The sequence below is a fragment of the Mandrillus leucophaeus genome, unplaced genomic scaffold (genome assembly GCF_000951045.1).
Source record: "Mandrillus leucophaeus isolate KB7577 unplaced genomic scaffold, Mleu.le_1.0 Scaffold39, whole genome shotgun sequence".
NCBI lineage: Eukaryota > Metazoa > Chordata > Mammalia > Primates > Cercopithecidae > Mandrillus > Mandrillus leucophaeus.
Genome location: NW_012104142.1, coordinates 4962103 through 4980067, shown reverse-complemented (window position 1 = coordinate 4980067; position 17965 = coordinate 4962103). Strand labels below are relative to the sequence as shown.

Below are 17965 nucleotides of genomic sequence, written 5' to 3'. Positions count from 1 at the left end.
GTAGTCCCAGCTACTCGGGAGGCTGAGGCAGGGGAATGGCATGAACCTGGGAGGCGGAGCTTGCAGTGAGCCAAGATCACGCCACTGCACTCCAGTCTGGGTGACGGAGCAAGACTCGTCTAAAAAAAAAAAAAAAAAAAAAAAAAAGAATATGCCTAAATTTAAAGCAGTCTTCAACATATGAAAAGAAGCTCAACTATTTCCATAATAAAAGAAACTCAAAACTATGCTGAAGTACCTTGTTTTTTAATTGCTGAAAATAAAAAAAGCTTGATAATTTATTTTGTTGTTGAGGATGTTTGGAAACAGGTCCTCTCATATAAGCTGGTTCGAGTATAAACTGGTAAAATTCCAGTGGAGGGCAATTTGGTAATGCTATCTAAATACAAATTCATGGATCTTTTAACTCTTTGATCAGGTAACTCACTTCCAATAATTTGTCTTCAGATAAATGTTGTTATTAAGGTCATCATTGATCACCACATTGTTAAATCCAGTGGTCTGTTCTTGGGGTCATTTTGATCTGTCATCAACATTTAACTACCCAACCCTCCTTGAGGAATTTTCTTCACTTGGTTGTGAGGATGCTATACTCTCCTGGCTTTATTCCTCCCTCCCTGGCCTTCTTTATCTCTCCAGCATCTAAATGTTGGAGTCCCCCAGAGCTCAGTGCTTGAACACCTTATCTATCTATACTTACTTCCTTGGTTTCTATCTAGTCTCACGGCTCTAAATACCATCAGTACACTGATGGCTCCCACATTTATATTTCAAGCTGAACCTCTCCTAATTATCAGATACTCTCTGGTCCAAGCCATAGTAGTCCCTCATCTGGGACTTACATGTAAGATGTAATATGTACTTAGATGTAAGTTTCCTTACATCTACCATTCTACCCTTCAATTTCTTCCTTTTTATTTTCTAATGATAGCTTTATCGAGATACTATTCACATACCATATACTTTTCTACCACCATCATCTTTTCTTTCATTTTGTTCACCCATTTAAAGTATCCAATTCTGATCCCTTTGTAGTTCATAAGCGTGATGATTGGGTGTTTATGCTCATGCATGAGCTGTGCCTCCCTCAAGCCTTGTTGTGACATCATCATATTAGCTGTCTGATGTGAACTTAGAAAAATAAAAATAAAATAAAGTGTACAATTCAGTGGCTTTTAGTATACTCACAGAATTGTGCAGCCATTCCATAATCAACTTTATAAATACTATCATTACCCCAAAAATTGAAATTCCATGTATATTAGCAGTCATTCTCCTTTTTCTCTCAACCATTGTGCCAACTCCTCCACCCTGAACCCCCAAGCCTAAGCAACCGTTTATCTGCTTTTTTTCTCTATCGATTTGCCAACTCTGGAGTCATAAAACATGTGGTGACTGGCTTCTTTCATTTAATCTAATGTTGTTAAGGTTTATTCATATTGTGGCATATATTGATACTTAATTTCTTTATTACCAAATAATATTTCATTGTCAAAACAGGAGCAAAAGAGAGAGAGAGAGCAGGGAGGGAGTTGGGGGAGGTGCCACACATTTTTAAATGACCAGATCTTGCAGGGACTTACTCACTATCATGAAGACAGCACCAAGCCATGAGGCATCCACCTCCATGACCCAGACATCTCCCACCAGGCCCCACCTCCAACATTGGGGATTATAATTCAACATGAGATTTGGATGGGGACAAATACCCAAACTACATCAGTTGCTTCCTCATTTCCCTCAGGTCTTTACTCAAATGTTATCATCTCAGCGAGGCCTTCCTGGTGAAATATGCTCCTGCATTCCACCACCCTCGACCCCCAATAGAGTCTGTCTGCCTTCCTGCATTATTTTTCTCTATGGGACATATTACTAGCGTATTTATCTTGTTTGTTTATCTTATTTATTGTCTTTCTTTCCCTACTAGAATGTAAGCTCCATGAGAGTAAGAGTTTTTGTCTATTTTGTTTAATGCTCTATTCCCAAACCTAGAAAACTACCTGATGGACAGTAAGCACTCAGTATCTATTTTTATTTTTTTATTTTTTGGGAGACAGAGTCTTGCCCTGTGGCCCAGGCTGGAATGCACTGGTGCGATCTCAGCTCACTGCAACTTCCGCCTCCCAGGTTCAAGAAATTCTCAAGTCTCAGCCTCCCGAGTACACCACTACACCCAGCTAATTTTTTGTATTTTAGTATAGACAGGATTTCAGACTGGTCTCGAACTCCTAAGCTCAGGCAATCCACCCACCTCGGCCTCTCAAAGGGCTAGGATTACAGGCATGAGCCACCACGCCTGGCCTGTCAGTATCTATTTTGAATGAATGAATAACATTGTCTCTGGAGAGGAAACTAGGAGGCTGGGCAATAAGGTTGGAAGGAGATATTTTGCTATACAGTTTCATACCTTCTAGATTTTGAATAATATAAATGGATTACCTATTTAAATAAATAGAATTAATATTAGTAATTATGAACAGAGGTGTATCATTACATAGGACCTAGTAAGAAAAATAGATTTTGTGAGTTTAATTGTGAACTTCAAGGTAGTGTAATATATTTAGCAAGAACCTGAAACTAAAAGGGAGAAGAGCTATAACTTAATTCCTTCTAGGTTCTTGTAAGAGCTTTTGAAAACAGAAGGTAGAGGTTTTGGCATAAGTAGATTGACATTGACAAAATGTGTTTTTTTACTCACCTTAAGGTTTGATAGCATTATTGTAATTTAATGCAGTCCTATAAATTATGCCAAGAGTACACTTTTATTGTAGACGGGGAGGAAAGAAGAGGTTTTATTTGCCTGTTCCACTCGGATTTCCAAATCGTTCTGTTTTCAGAGATGCTACTGAGTGCCTCTAAAATGTTGATACCCATTTCTTTCCAAAACCCCAAACAGCCCTTGTATGCCACAAGTTTTTAAATATGTAAGGGTAAAGCCAGGGCTCAAATTAACCAAAAATACAACTTAGATACTCCCTGAGTAGCTGCTTCCTGACCTCCCTCCTGTGTGGTCCATAGCCATATACTTTGCTGTGGTTCACATCTAGGGTTTTACATTATAAAATAGCACAGTGCTCAAGTGCAGTGGGGGAAGAGACCTCAGATCTCCCCAACCCAGACACTTTGAGGGTAAGATGTAAGAAAATATACATCTGTAGATAATAAAATGTTTTTTGTTTTTTAATTTTTATTCTTTCCTGATAACAGGGTCAAGGAAATGATTCCTCCAAGGCCTCCTCTTACCCGTCGGAGAGGAGGAGCTCAGAAGGCAAGTGCCAAAGCCAAGATGAAACGATAAGTAATAAGATATTGAGTGCATGCACTTGATAATTGCATGGACTCTTTCATATGTCTTCCAGAAGGGGTGAAAACTTGTTTGACGCCTTACGTATTTTCATTGCTGGTTCCATTTATGATCGATGGCATATAGCATACAGTGTTTAATCTTTGGCTGGTAGTCTCTAAGCTGGGAAGAAAAGGGCATTTTACATTTAAAGTATTACTGGGTGTGCTGGCACGCACCTGTAGTCTCAGCTACTAGGGAGGCTGAGGCAGGAGGGTCGCTTGAGGCCAGGAGTTCAAGGGGAAAGTCCCTCGATCATACCACTGCACTCCAGCCTGGGTGACAGAGCGAGACTTTGTCTCTAAAACAAACAAACAAACAAACAAACAAACAAACAAACAAAGTATCATGGGACACAAAACCAAATTCAGTTTTAGACTTCCAGTCCATGCTCTTGACCTCTCTGAGGTGTCTACCAGATGTTTTGTGTTTTCTTAGGCAGTGAGTGACTACCACACAGAGATCAAGAATATTTCTAGAGCCGTTCTAGATGAGTACTACAGAATGTTTGGAAAACAGGTGGCCAAACTGGAGAGTGATATGGATAGTGAAACCTTGGAGGAGCAGAAGTGCCAGCTCAGCTATGAACTTAATTGCTCTGGAAAATACTTTGCTTTCAAAGAACAACTCAAGGTAAACATTCACTTGTTTAATTACTCCATGGGTTTTTATGGAGCAACTTCTCCACATACTCAGTTCACATTTTCTCCTCTGATTATGTTCAGCTATACTCTTACCTTTCTTGGTTGGGGCAAAGAGCTAAGTTCTCTATGATAGAGTGTCAGGAGAAGCTCCATTCCTGCAGTCTTGGAATAAATTATTACAAATATCCTGAATGAGGGCTTTTAAGAAACTAATTATTTACTTGAGGCCGGGCCAGATTTTGGACCAGATTTCATTGTCACTATAGGAGGCAGAAACTCTGTCTGGTACTGACTCCATAATTAATTCTTCTTGCTTCCCATTCAAATCTCTCTAAAAAAATTAATTTTAGTTTTAAAATTGAAGATGAGATAGTTATCAGAAAGGAGGCCTTAATCATTAGGACTACAGTAGCATGTCTTGAGTTAGGATACATTTAATTACTGGCATTACATTTTACTTTTTAAAATTCAGAATGTATAAACAAAAACAAAAAACTCCAAATCTTTCCCTAATTTATAGAATCACTAAGATTTGAGAAATAGTTAACTTAATAATCATTTATTGAATAATAATGGCTAACATTTATTACATGTTTGCTGTTTTCCAGGCATATTTATCAATGCTTCATATTTTACTAATTTAATCCTTATAACAATCCTATAAAGTAGGTGTTGCTCATTTTATAGATGGGAAAATGCAATATTAGTTGGCTAAGGAATTTGTCCAAAGTCACAGAGATAGTAAAGATCAATGTTGGGATTTAAATTCAGGCAGTCTGGCTCCAGAACTCACATTCTTAACTGCTACACTACAGTGCCTTTGTACACACATTTACTATGTGTCCTGCACTGTACTAAACAGATATAAAGAAAGAACACGGAAGTCATAGAGCGAAAAACAACAAATGTTCATAGAAGCAAGAGGGTATTCTCAGCAGGTGGTGTACTCATGTCTCAGTTTGAGTCTTGGTTCCACATTTACTAGTTGGGTGACCTTGAAATGTGACTTTATCTCTCTGTGCCTCAGTTTCTTTACCTAGCAACAAGGATGAGGTTAATATCACATAAGGTCATTATGATAATTAAATAATATAAAGCATGGATTATAAAACCTGGCAATAATGTTACCTTAGTGGGGAAAAAAGAAGCTGTCCTGGCTATAGCAACATGCTGTGTTTATATTTGTACAGCATTTTAAGCTTCTATACTTGTTATCTCTCTTTGGCTTCTCAATCATCTTCTAAAGTAAAATAATAATACCAGAACTATATATCCTCTTAACAAATAGAAAGCGAGGTACCAAAGTATAAAATAATTTATGAAGTTGTACAGTGGCAGCATTAGAACCAGAATTCCATTCTCTGGATTCTCAGCCCAGCCCTTTCTCCCTTTCCCCTTTGAACCATATGGTCACCATGAGAGACATAATGCCTAAACCTAATGCTCAGATTTTCTTCAGCTTTATGATTCTCTTCATATAGTATGAACTTTGCGTTGCTTCAATTAGTGATGATGGTGATGTTAAGGAAAGAAGAAATCATACAGAGTATGTTGATTGGGGGGAATTTGGAGAGCCAATACCACCCACCAAGGGAGAAATCAATCGCCTTCTGAAATTTTGATCAGCTTTAGACCAGAAAGCCCTAGAGAGACCCATGCTATCAGCATAGTGCTGGACTGTATTATCAGATGGGTGATCTATATGTCTTGCAGCATGCTGTGGTAAAGATTGTGAGAGAGAAATACTTGAAGACAACATCATTTGAAAGTCAGGAGGAACTGCAGACATTTATCAGTGAGCTCTATATGTTCTTAGTAGATCAGATGCATGTAGCCCTAAACCAGGTAAGTGTCAAGAACTGAGAGCACTTTCTTTTCTCTGTAGAGCATCAGAGTCTTCTATGAATGATTCCTTCCTTTGTTTATTCAACAAATATTTATTGAAGTGTCTGCTCTGTGCTAGGCACTGAAAACACAAGGATGAGTAAGAAACTGCCTAAGCCTAATTAGTTTAAGACTAATTTTGGAAAAAAACAAGGAGATATGCTCTTTCACTTTCCTAGAAAAATAAATTTCACAACTTTAAAAAATGTGATGGAATTGTCAAAAACAGATAAAATAGGTTGCATAAATTGTGAAATGAAAATTACCATTCTGTTTATTCTGTGAACAGGTACAATTCTTAATTTTTTATTGAAGATCATAAAAGCAAGAAAAATTATGAGTTTTCAGATATTATACCCAAATGACAGTGACACTTCAAACATGGCTTTTCTGTTTGGTGGTCTGCTGTCCCACCCACTTTTCTGTTTATATTTGTAAGTCTTGCATCTTGCCTTAATTTGCTTATTTTTGTATGTATTCAGGGGTAGTTTATTTGAAACCAGTGACAAAGTTGGAGTCTTTTTGTCCCCTGGTAGTGTCTAACCATCTGTGCCTCCTCAAATTCTTTATTCTATTTGCTTTTTTCTTCCTTGTTTTTCTTCTCTACCACCATCACCTCTTATTTCACTTTGTTCTGTCTTCCTGGAGGAGGGTAGGACAGGAGTGTCCAGCATCAAAGGATTAAGAGAACAGTCCTGCCTTGGGCATGGATGATTTGATTTGAAAAGCAATTGAGAGTAGAGCTTGAGAAAAAGAAGTTTTGACTTTTTCCTCACTAGTAGTTGGGAACAATACATTGAATTATTTTACACTGAGGTATAATACGATCAGGTTTACATTTGCTAAAACACTCTGATAGCACTATGGAGGATGAGTTAGAGGTGACAAAACTGTGATATTAGTTGATTATTGCATAATAAGGAGGAAAAAGTTTAAGTTAAGTTTCAATGGGTGATTGATACCATTCAGTACTTCTTGGTTGATACTAAAAAGAAAAGAAAAACATTAACCAGGACATGGAAAGCAATTATGAGTAAATTTGGTGGGAGGCAGATGGTACTGAATTCACTTTTGAACATAGGCTCTAGTGGGGTTTTGCCCAAGATAGAGATCTGAGCTAGAGATCAGATTTGGGGAGCCATGATATATGGATGCTATGGTCATAGATGAGCTGCCTGAGAAAAACATGAGAGAAGACAGCTGGCAGTAGAACCCTAGGAAATAACAACATTTAAGGAATGAATGAAAAATTGAAGGAGACAAGTGGGATTGTTAAAGAGGCAAAGAGCCAGAGACAATGGTGTCACAGAAGCCAAAGGAAAAGAATTTTAAAGAAAAGTAGTCAACATTGTCAAATCCTCCTAGGAATTCAAGAAAAACAAATCTGAAGTCTTCATTGGATTTGACAATAAGGAGGTTATTGTTAACCTTTACATAGCAGTATTATTGGGCTAATGGGGGGATTCAAATTATAATGAATTGAGGAGTAAATGAGCAATCAAGAAACAGATGAATATAAATTCAAGTTGGATGATGAAGGAAAAAAGTGGAAAAGTAGTAGCTAGAAGTTATAGGGATTTTCTTCCCTTCCTCCCTCCCTCCCTCCCTCCCTCCCTCCCTTCCTCTCTATCCCTTCCTTCCTCTCTATCCCTTCCTTCCTCTCTCTCCCTTCTTTCCTCTCTCTCCCTTCCTTCCTCTCTTTCTCCCTTTCTCTCTTTCTCGCCCAGGCTGGAGTGCAGCAGTGCAATTGTGGCTCACTATAGCCTCAACTTTCCAGGCTCAAGCAATCCTGCCACCTCAGCCCCTCAAGTAGCTGGGACTATAGGTGCACACCACGCCTAGCTAATTTTTCTATTTTTTTTGTAGAAATGGGGTTTCACCGTGTTGCCCAGGCTGGTCTCGAACTCTTGGACTCAAGCGATCCACCAGCCATTGCCTTCCAAAGTGCTGGGATTATAGGCATGAGCCACCCGCTCCTGGCCTGGGATTTTCTTTTTAGGATGAGAAAGACTTGAGCACATGCACAGGTTTGGGAAAAAGTCAGCAGAGTGGGAGAAGCTGAAAATTGAGGAAAGAGGGGATAATTGATGGCAGACTCAGGGTATACACCTGGGAAAGGGCCAAGACTTTAAATGGAAGGATTAACTTTGAAACAGAGAAGGCTGCAACACTTCTTTCTCTGAGACTGAAAAGAAAGTGATACAATAGATCCAGAAATAAATAATTTAGCTAGGGAGTGTAATAGTTGAGGGATTTCTTACTTAATGATTTCTATTATCTCTGTGAAGTAAGGTCTTTACTGAAAGTGAGGGGGATGAGGATTGAATGAAAAACTTGAAGAAAGAGAAGAAAACTTAGATACTGCGTAGCATTATGGAATATGCTGCTAAGCAAAGACAAATACATAGATTACTAAGGGTATTAAAGGTCTCCAGCTAAGACTGAATGCCACAAGAGTTTGTGGCAGCTTAGATACCAGTCTCTGTGTCTATGCAGTTTTCCTTAGGACCAGTTAGCTGCTCTTGTTTTAGAATGAAGAAGTCAGATTGTATGATTGTTTTAATTTGAGAATTTTCAGGACAAATGCAGGAGAGGAACAAGGATGCCTGAGATGAAAGTATGCTGGTGAGAGAGTAGCCTGAGTGGGTAATCATGAGGTTCAGACTGATCATTTGGGAAGTGATGAGCTTATTGGAACTGAAGGAAATAAAGTCAGCAGTTTTCAGTGCACTAAGTAACAAAAAGGTGGAAGACAAGACTTGGAATGTTGGATCTGGGAGTGGGATATTAGAGTACTCTGTTTTGGGTGCAGAAGTGCATTGCTGCAGGGATTTGGGGCTCAAGATAATCAAAACTAAAAAGAACAGGACAAAAGCATTAATCAATGGTCGGAAACTCTCTTTGGCCTATCTCAAATTTGGCTTTACTGTCCACATTTCTTAGCAGTTGTCCTTATTAAAGTCACTGATGTTATTTTGACTTCTAATTAAATAATTTTGTGGACTCTTTCTTGACCATAGCTTCTGACTCAGGAGATTCCTAATTACACCAGACCTGCTCTCCCAATCTGTGTGTGTAGGATATATTCTTTTTCTGGTTTTCCTCCTACCTTTTTGTTTCCTTTGAAGGATCTATCAGTCCATATTTCTTAATAAAACTATAGATTTGTCTTCTAAAGCTTTACCCTTAATATCCTGTTTTTTTCACATTTAAAGACCCTAGCCAGGGCTTGCCAACCTTTTTCATGTCATGATGCAAAAAAAAAAAGATAATATTTGTCATATACACTAGAGAAAATGAAGGAAGCTGTTTGAGTTCAGAGGTGACCTGCACAGGGACTATGAATGCCCTGAGGGTTGAGGCAGTCATTTCTGCCCTAAGCAATTTTTACTTACTTCCATGAGTTCAGACTGTTGGTATTCAGATACCTGAGCTTCTCTTTCACCCTTGACATTTCTCTCCTGGTTCACTCTTATTCTTTTACTTTTTTGGCAAGACTGTCATTATACATGTCAATCAGTATCATTTTAGATGTCACGACTGGATCTCATATTGGATTTATGCTTATGAAATCTCTGTACTTGTAATTGTTTCATTTTTGTCTACCTAACATCTTGACGTTGACAAGACCATGCCAGATGATGTCCAAGGCACTACTGCAACCATTTTTACAAGCAGTGAACAGCTTCGACTCTTTGCATTTGAAGCAGAAGTCAATGAGAACTTTGAGATGGCAGCAGCATATTATAAAGAGGTAATTAAACATCTTCACAGTGATTGCTAGTATTATTTGTGAAATATGGGCATAATAAATAGTCGTTTTTGATTGTTTAAAATCCAACTTGATGGGTGAGTGTAGATACATAGAACAATAAAATAGAGTCCAAAAATAGGCCCCCACAAATAAGGTCATTCAACTTTTGACAAAAGAAATTCAATGGAGAAAGGATAGTCTTTTCAGTAAATAGTGTTAGAACAATTGCAAAAAATAAAATAAACCTCAACCTTAAACATTTTACAAAAATCAACTCCAAATGGAACATATTTCTAAATGTAAAACGTAAAACTGTAACACTTTTAGAAGAAACATAGGACAGAATCTTGACCTGGAATCAGGAAGAGTTCTTAGACATGACACCGAAACATGATCGATCAAAGAAAAATGTGATAAAATGGAATTTCTTCAAAGTTGAAAATGTTTGCTCTATGGAGGTCATAAGAGAAAGAAAAGAAAAAGTACAGATTAGGAGAAAATATTTATAAAACATATGTATCACAAAGGATTTGTATCCAGAATATAAAGCACTCTCAAAACTCAAAAATATTTGTACATAAGCGTTCGTATGAGTACCTATTTTTAATTATTTTGGCTATATACTTACGAATGAAATTGCTGGGACATACAGTAATTCTGTGTTTAACTTTTTGAGAATTTTGAGGCATTTCACTGGGATTTTTATAGGGATTGCCTTGTATCTGCAGCTTGCTTTGGATAGGATTGGCATCTTAACAATATTAAGTCATCCAATCCATGAACATGGAATGTCTTTACATTTATTTATGTCTTTTTAAATTTCTTTAAGCAATTTGTATAGTTTTCACTCATCATGAAGTGAATTTTTCAGATTTGTAGATAAACTTATATTTGCCATCTGAAGATTACTGCAGAAATTATCATATATGGTTGATATACAATACAATGAATCTTTAGGCTCCCAAGGTGAGTTTAAAGTGACCAGAATACTGACACTAGGAATAAATAGCTTGATGATTCAAATTTTTAATTATATTAATACTTTTTTCAACCACCTACTAAAGGCCAGAACGGTGATTGCGCTAGGCGTTTGAGATTCAGTGATAAGCAAAAAAGAAGTCACAATCTCTGCTTTCATAGAACTTACAGTATTTATCATGTTTACCATGTGATGTTGTATGCATAAAAATAGGACATAGTATCACAAATAATCTTGGCTCTCCTGATGCATAGAGATTGGTCCGTGAGCCCCAGAATCTGGATCACTGGTTGGACTATGGTGCCTTCTGCCTCCTAACTGAAGACAACATCAAAGCACAAGAGTGTTTTCGGAAAGCCCTTTCCCTCAACCAGAGTCATATCCACAGGTATAGGTGGAAAGGAGATGAGGAATCAGTGGGAAGGAACAGATAAGTTTCTACATGAAATTGTCTTGGTTCCATAAATGTGACATGGGACCATGTTGTTAATCATGTTGGTGATCTTTTCTCAGCTTGTTGCTGTGTGGTGTCCTGGCTGTCCTGTTGGAGAACTATGAGGAAGCAGAAATTTTCTTTGAGGATGCTACTCGCTTGGAACCAACTAATGTTGTAGCCTGGACTTTACTTGGTAGATATTTTCCTGTAATCTGAATGTGTTTTCTCCCCATTATAAGATTCTCCCTTTTTCCTTTCTCTTCTTCAATGGCTCATCATGTAGTTCTTAAACTTTGGTAAAATATGGAAAAAATAAGTGAAATACAATTCTTTAGTATATGATAGTGGGGAAGTAGCCGTATTTATTTCAACATTTTTCTTTCCCCAGGTTTGTACTATGAAATTCAAAACAATGATATTCGAATGGAAATGGCATTTCATGAGGCCTCCAAACAGCTTCAGGCACAGATGCTTCAGGCACAAGTAACAAAGCAAAAGAGCGCTGGTGTTGTAGAAGACATTGAGGAAAGAGAGAAGAGAGAATCTAGTTTAGGCCCTTGGGGAATCACAAATGGTTCTGCAACAGCAATCAAGGTGGAAGCCCCAGCAGGTAGGTCCAGGGAATAGAGGTGATGAGTGGCTATTAGAAAAATTACTGCCAGGTGTGGTGGCTCACACCTGTAGTCCTAGCAACCTGGGAGGCTAAGATGGGAGGATCACTTGAACCCAGGAGTTCAAGGTTGCAGTGAGCTGTGATCATGCCAGTGCACTCTAACTTGAGTGACCAAGATCCCATCTCTAAAACAAAATTTAAAAAATAAAAAGAAAAGTACTGGCCTTAAGAACAGAAGTTGGCACATGGTAGGCACTCCGTAAATATTTGTCAAATGAATGAATACATGGAGTTTAAGTTATTTCAGGGATACCAGGAAAAACTCTTAACTTCTAAATATTTCCTCATTCATATGATTAGTGATCTGAAGCTTCTACTGTTGAGATTCAATTGTTTTAATCTTAGAGAATTTACTGTCTTTAAAAGGAGTACCATTCTAACAGAGTAAATTTAATTTCCCCCCCCTCACTTTTCTCTCTACCACATGAAGTCCCTCTCTTACGATTCTCAAATGTATTTATGTACTCCCTTTCCCCCACTGTTCTGTGATTCTCTTTTCTTCCACTTTAAGATATCAGCCATTCTAATGTGTGGTATGTGTGTTTTTGTTTGTGTGTTCCTTGCATGTGTGCATTATTATTTTGTGTGCCTACGTTTTTTAACAGTTTGAGGTGTAACTGACATTTCAAAAATTGCACATATTTAATATGTACAATTTGATAAATTTTGACATATGTGCACAATCAAGAAAACATCACCACAATCAACATAGTGAACATACTCATTGTCCCTGAAACTTTCCTCATGCCCAGTTGTGGGCATCTCTTTCTCCTGCTCCCATTTCCAAACAACTACTGATGTGCTTTCTATTACCATAGATAAGTTTGCATTTTCTCGAATTTTTGAATTCTAGAAAACACCTGGAATTTTCTAGAATTTCCAGAATTAAATAGAATCACACAGTATGTACTCTTTTTTATCTAAGCATAATTACTTTGAGATTTAAACATGTTGCTTATATCAATACATCATACCTTTTTATTGCTAAGTAGTATTCCGTTGTATGGATATACCACAATTAGTTCATCCATTCACCTGTTGATAGATATCTGTGTTGTTTTTAGTTGGGAACTATTAAAATAAAAGTACTATGGACATTCATCTACAAGTCTTTTTTTTTTTTTTGGGATGGAGTCTTGCTCTGTCACCCAGGCTGGAGTGCTGTGGTGCAGTCTTGGCTCACTGCAACCTCTGCCTCCCAGGTTCAACCAATCCTCCTGCCTCAGCCTCCCAAGTCGCTGGAACTACAGATATGTGCTGCCACACCTGGCTCATTTTGTGTTTTTAGTAGAGACAGGGTTTCACCATGTTGCCCAGGCTGGCCTCAAATGCCTGACCTCAGGCGATCTGCCTGCCTTGGCCTCCCTAAGTGCTGGCATTATAGGCATGAGCCACCACGCCCAGCCTCTTGTTATTTTTAATATAGATTTTGTTAGTAATTATTTACCCCATTCAACTTGCATTTTGTTTATTTGCATCCTCTGCCTTTTTCTCTTGGTAAGTCTTGACAAAGGCCTAACATAATCTTTTCAAAGAACCAGCTTTGGTTTTGTTACTCTTCTCTATATATGTTCTTTAAATCATTGATTTATGCTTCTAAAGTTTAAATGTTTCTCTTTATTTTTTTGAGTTTGAAATGTTACTCTTTTTCAGTTTATGTTCATCATCTTTATGTACTCATAACAATTTTTTGTTGTAAAATCAATTCTATTAGCCTGAATTTAATGTAAAATAGAGCCTGAGTCAAGAATTTAATGCTAATACTTTAATTAGAAGAGTTAATTTCAGTACAGGCAGAGTGAAGAAAAAATGGTATGAGAGGCAACAAAGGCTATGAACCAATATAAGGTGACACCTTATGTCTACATTAGCCATTTCATTATGATAAACTGCAAAGAATGCAACTGGTTGCTTTGCAGGTAAACTTGCTCAGTCTTATGGGACATCTCCAAGCATTCAGGCTATACAGGGAAACCATGAATCTGAATAATATGGGAGGGAAGAAGGAAGGAGAATCTGTTCTTTTGTCTCTTCTCTTCCGTTGGTCAAAATTAATCAACTGTGGAGTTAATTGCACCCATACTTATAAGTTTTATAGTCTGGTCCTCTTGGTACCTGCTTGGGAAGTCATATGCCATACCCTAAAGTATAGAATTTTGTCCCATCCAGAAGTGGTGAGAAGAGCCAGGAACTCAGATTATGTGACTGGTTGAACTAACTGTCCAACCAAGGGGTCGGGGAGGGCCTGGCTCTCTTTGGTGAAGAAATAAGTAGCTCCTAGGTAGTAGGCCTCCATGAACCCAAGTGCTGGCAGTCAGCCTTATCAGCAGGACTGTGACTGGGCCTCTCATAGAGAAGCAGTTGCCAAAGTGCCTGATACAGAGCATGTACCTGAGGGTCCAGAAGACTATGGCATTGACAGAACCTGAGATATATTAGACAGGTAAGAGACATCAATATCAATGTTTATATTATTATTTCTATAAACATACTGTTCTCTGCTGAGCCACTTTCTGTATTTTTTTGTTCTTTTATAGCTTTATTTTTCCAAGAACTAATAATTGCCTAATTTATTCAGAAAACTTAGAGTTCTGTGTTCCTTTTGCCTTCTTCCCCACATGCTTCAAAAGTATTGTCAAGTGCCCATCCATATTTTCGATATGTTTGGCCGGGCACGGTGGCTCACACCTATAATCCCAGCACTTTGGGAGGCCGAGGCGGGTGGATCACCTGACGTCAGGGGTTCAAGACCAGCTTGGCCGATATGGCGAAACCCATCTCTACTAAAAAAACAAAAATTAGCTGGGTGTAGTGGCGAGCACCTGTAGTCCCAGCAACTCCTGCTGAGGCAGGAGAATCGCTTGAACCTGGGAGGCGGAGGTTACAGTGAGCTGAGATTGCACCACTACACTCCAGCCTGGGTAACAGAGCAAGACTCTGTCTCAAAAAAATAGATAGATAGATAGATAGATAGATAGATAGATAGATAGATAGATAGATAGAGAGATACGTTAAAATGCATCAGTCCATTTTTCCCCCCTAGAGATACTTCTTCCTCCAAAGCCTTCTATCTTCCTTCTTCAATTCTCAGTGCTTACCCTCTAGGCCTGATGGGTAACTCTTCTCCTGGGACGTTCCTTTGCTGTGATTCTGAAAATCTCCTTTAACTTCAAGATGCATCGTTTCTTGGATTCTGTGCCTTCCTCTTTCATACTTTGCTTCCTCATTTTGGTGGAGCACATCCTCCAGTAGCTTCCTAAGAAAAGTATGAGTAATAAACATATTGAGGCCATGCATGCATAAAATAAGTTTATTCTACAATACACATTAATAAATAGTAAAATAGAAAAAATATATTTGCCTCTATCACCTAGGATTAACAATATTTTCTTACATAATCAAAGGATCTTTTTTTCATACACATAAAAATGTAGTCATGTACCACATAACGTTTCAGTCAATGATGAATCACGTGTGTGACAGTGGTCCTGTGATATAATACTGTATTTTTACTGTACCTTTTCTATGTTTAGATACACAAATACTTACCATTGTATTATAGTTGCCTCCAGTATTCAGTACAGTAACAGCCTGTACAGGTTTGTAGTGTAGGAGCAATAGGCTCTGAAATTCCCATTTCATCACTTTTATTATAGTTTACTGTTCTGATTAAATTCTTAATCTGATCTTTATTTTCTTGATCACAGTGACTATTGTGGGGAACAGGCCTCCAAATCTGGCCATAAACTGGCCCCAAAACTGGCCATAAACAAAATCTCTGCAGCACTGTAAAATGTTTGTGATGGCCATGACGCCCCACCCTGAAGGCTGTGGGTTTACCAGAATGAGGGCAAGGAACACCTGGCCCACCCAAGGTGGAAAACCACTTAAGGCATTCTTAAACCACAAACAATAGCATGAGTGATCTGTGCCTTAAGGACATGTTTCTGCTGCAGATAACTAGCCAGAGCCCATGCCTTTGTTTCCCCTAAGGCATACTTTTAGTGAATCCATAATCTATAGAAACATGCTTATCACTGGCTTGCTGTCAATATATATGTGGGTAAAACTCTATTCAAGGCTCTCAGCTCTGAAGGCTGTCAGCCCCAATTTCCCACTCCATACTCAATATCTCTGTGTGTGTGTGTGTCTTTAATTCGTCTAGTGCCGCTGGGTTAGGGTCTCCACGACCAAGCTGGCCTTGGCAACTGTAAAGTTTGTGTCACCACCTCCTGTGGCACTACTTATATTTTCTCTCCTTTTTATTTGTTTTGGTTCATATTGTCAGGTATCCTTGTGTGTCTGGTTATTTTTAAATCATATATAGGACACTCTGTTGGTAAACTAATTCAGTTTGAGGGATCAAGAGGATTTGAAGATGACTTATAATTCCTGTGAAGGCCTATTTCAGTTTCATCCTTTAGAGTGTAGCTCTTTGGTGTCTCAACTCAAATTCCTTTTGGTGGTCATTGTCTACCAGTGTCTGCCATACACATCCTTGAGAGTCAATCAAAAGTAAAGTGGAGCCTGCCAGACTCCCAGTGTCACGCTTGAGACTCGTATACCCCTGCAAGAAAATATAGTTTCAGGCCGGGCGCAGTGGCTCATGCCTGTAATCCCAGCACTTTCGGAGGCTGAGATGGGTGAATCACCTGAGGTCAGGAGTTCGATACCAGACTGGGGGAAACCCCATCTCTACTAAAAATATAAAAACTAGCCAGGCATGGTGGTGGGCGCCTGTAATCCCAGATACTTGGGAGTCTGAGGCAGGAGAATTGCTTGAACCCAGGAGATGGAGGTTGCAGTGAGCCAACACAGTGCCACTGCACTCCAGCCTCAGCGACAGAGTGAGACTCCATCTCAAAAAGAAAAAAAAAAGTGTAGTTTCAAATGATGAGCTGAAACCCTGGGTTTCTGCATTTCCTAGATTTGAGCTTAGAGAGTCTATCTGGTTAGCTCTCTGGTATATTCAAGCATGTTTTTAAAACATATATTTTGTTCACCTTTTCTGGTTGCCCTCAGTGGGAAATTGGTCTGAATGACCCAGTCAATAATTGCCAAAAGCAGAAGTCCTTCCCATCTACTTTTCTGTCCTTCAAAGGTTTTTTGATATTTCTTGTAGTTGATTTTTCCTCTGCTGTTTTCTTCATCTTTGTAGTTTTATACATTTTAAATTCTCATTTTAGTGAGATTTTCGAAATAAGAGTAAGGAAATATATATATGTAACCTATCTACCCTGTTTAACCGTAAGTCTCCATCTTCTTCATCTAGGCTCATAGCCCATGTCCAACACATTCTTCTGTTGGTAATTCAAAATAGCCCAATCTCTTGCCTGCCTTCATTTAACCCAATATTGTGTTTGTCTACTTCCATATATCACTAATGGAGCAATGTACATGTGTTCCATTTAATTTGTCTCAGTTTCTTATGTATCTAATTTACCTACCTCTTGTAATTTAGTTTCCATTCTATCAGCGGAAGTCACATTTATGAGACTAATGTTCTATTTGCAGTAATGGAAGCAGCATGAAGTGGTGTGGCAAACTCTCTTACAAGGTGCAAGTATAAAATATTTTTTAAAACAGTAATTTGAAAGTGGGCCATCTGGTCTCTGTCATAAGTAATCAACTTTGCTACTGTAATGTGAAAGCAGTCATAGACAATGCATTTAAAAATGGATGTGATTGTGTCCTAAAACAACTTTTTTTTATACATATAGGTGGCAGGCCAGATATGGCCCGTAGGCTATAGTTTGCAGCTCTGTCTTAACAGGAGCCACTAAAAAACAAACCACAGTTAGATATTGTTTCACGTGTCCGTGTGAGGAGATCACCAAACAGGCTTTGTGTGAGCAACATGGCTGTTTGTTTCACCTGGGTGCAAGCGGACTGAGTCCGAAAAAGGAGTCAGCAAAGGGTGGTGGGATTATCATTGGTTCTTATAGGTTTTGGGTTAGGCAGTGAAGTTAAGAGCAATGTTTTTGGGGCAGGGGGTGGATCTCACAAAGTACATTCTCAAGGGTGGGGAGAATTATAAAGAATCCTTTTACGAGTAGGGGAGATTACAAAGTACGTTGATCAGTTAGGGTGGGGCAGAAACAAATCACAATGGTGGAATGTCATCAGTTAAGGCTATTTTCACTTCTGTGGATCTTCAGTTGCTTCAGGCCATCTGGATGTATACGTGCAGGTCACTGGGGATATGATGGATTAGCTTGGGCTCAGAGGCCTGACATTCCTGTCTTCTTATAT

General features: G+C 38.5%; 1 protein-coding gene across 1 annotated transcript in view; it reads left to right on the top strand.

Moving 5' to 3' along the window:
* Nucleotides 1-17965, top strand: part of CFAP70 (cilia and flagella associated protein 70) — a 121636-nt gene that overhangs the window by 58149 nt on the left and 45522 nt on the right. Inside the window, exons 13-19 of the mRNA XM_011991181.1 lie at nucleotides 3208-3272; nucleotides 3786-3976; nucleotides 5701-5832; nucleotides 9500-9625; nucleotides 10859-10992; nucleotides 11118-11233; nucleotides 11429-11650. Of these exons, the coding sequence (XP_011846571.1) occupies nucleotides 3208-3272; nucleotides 3786-3976; nucleotides 5701-5832; nucleotides 9500-9625; nucleotides 10859-10992; nucleotides 11118-11233; nucleotides 11429-11650 (986 nt within the window). The remainder of the gene's footprint in view (nucleotides 1-3207; nucleotides 3273-3785; nucleotides 3977-5700; nucleotides 5833-9499; nucleotides 9626-10858; nucleotides 10993-11117; nucleotides 11234-11428; nucleotides 11651-17965) is intronic.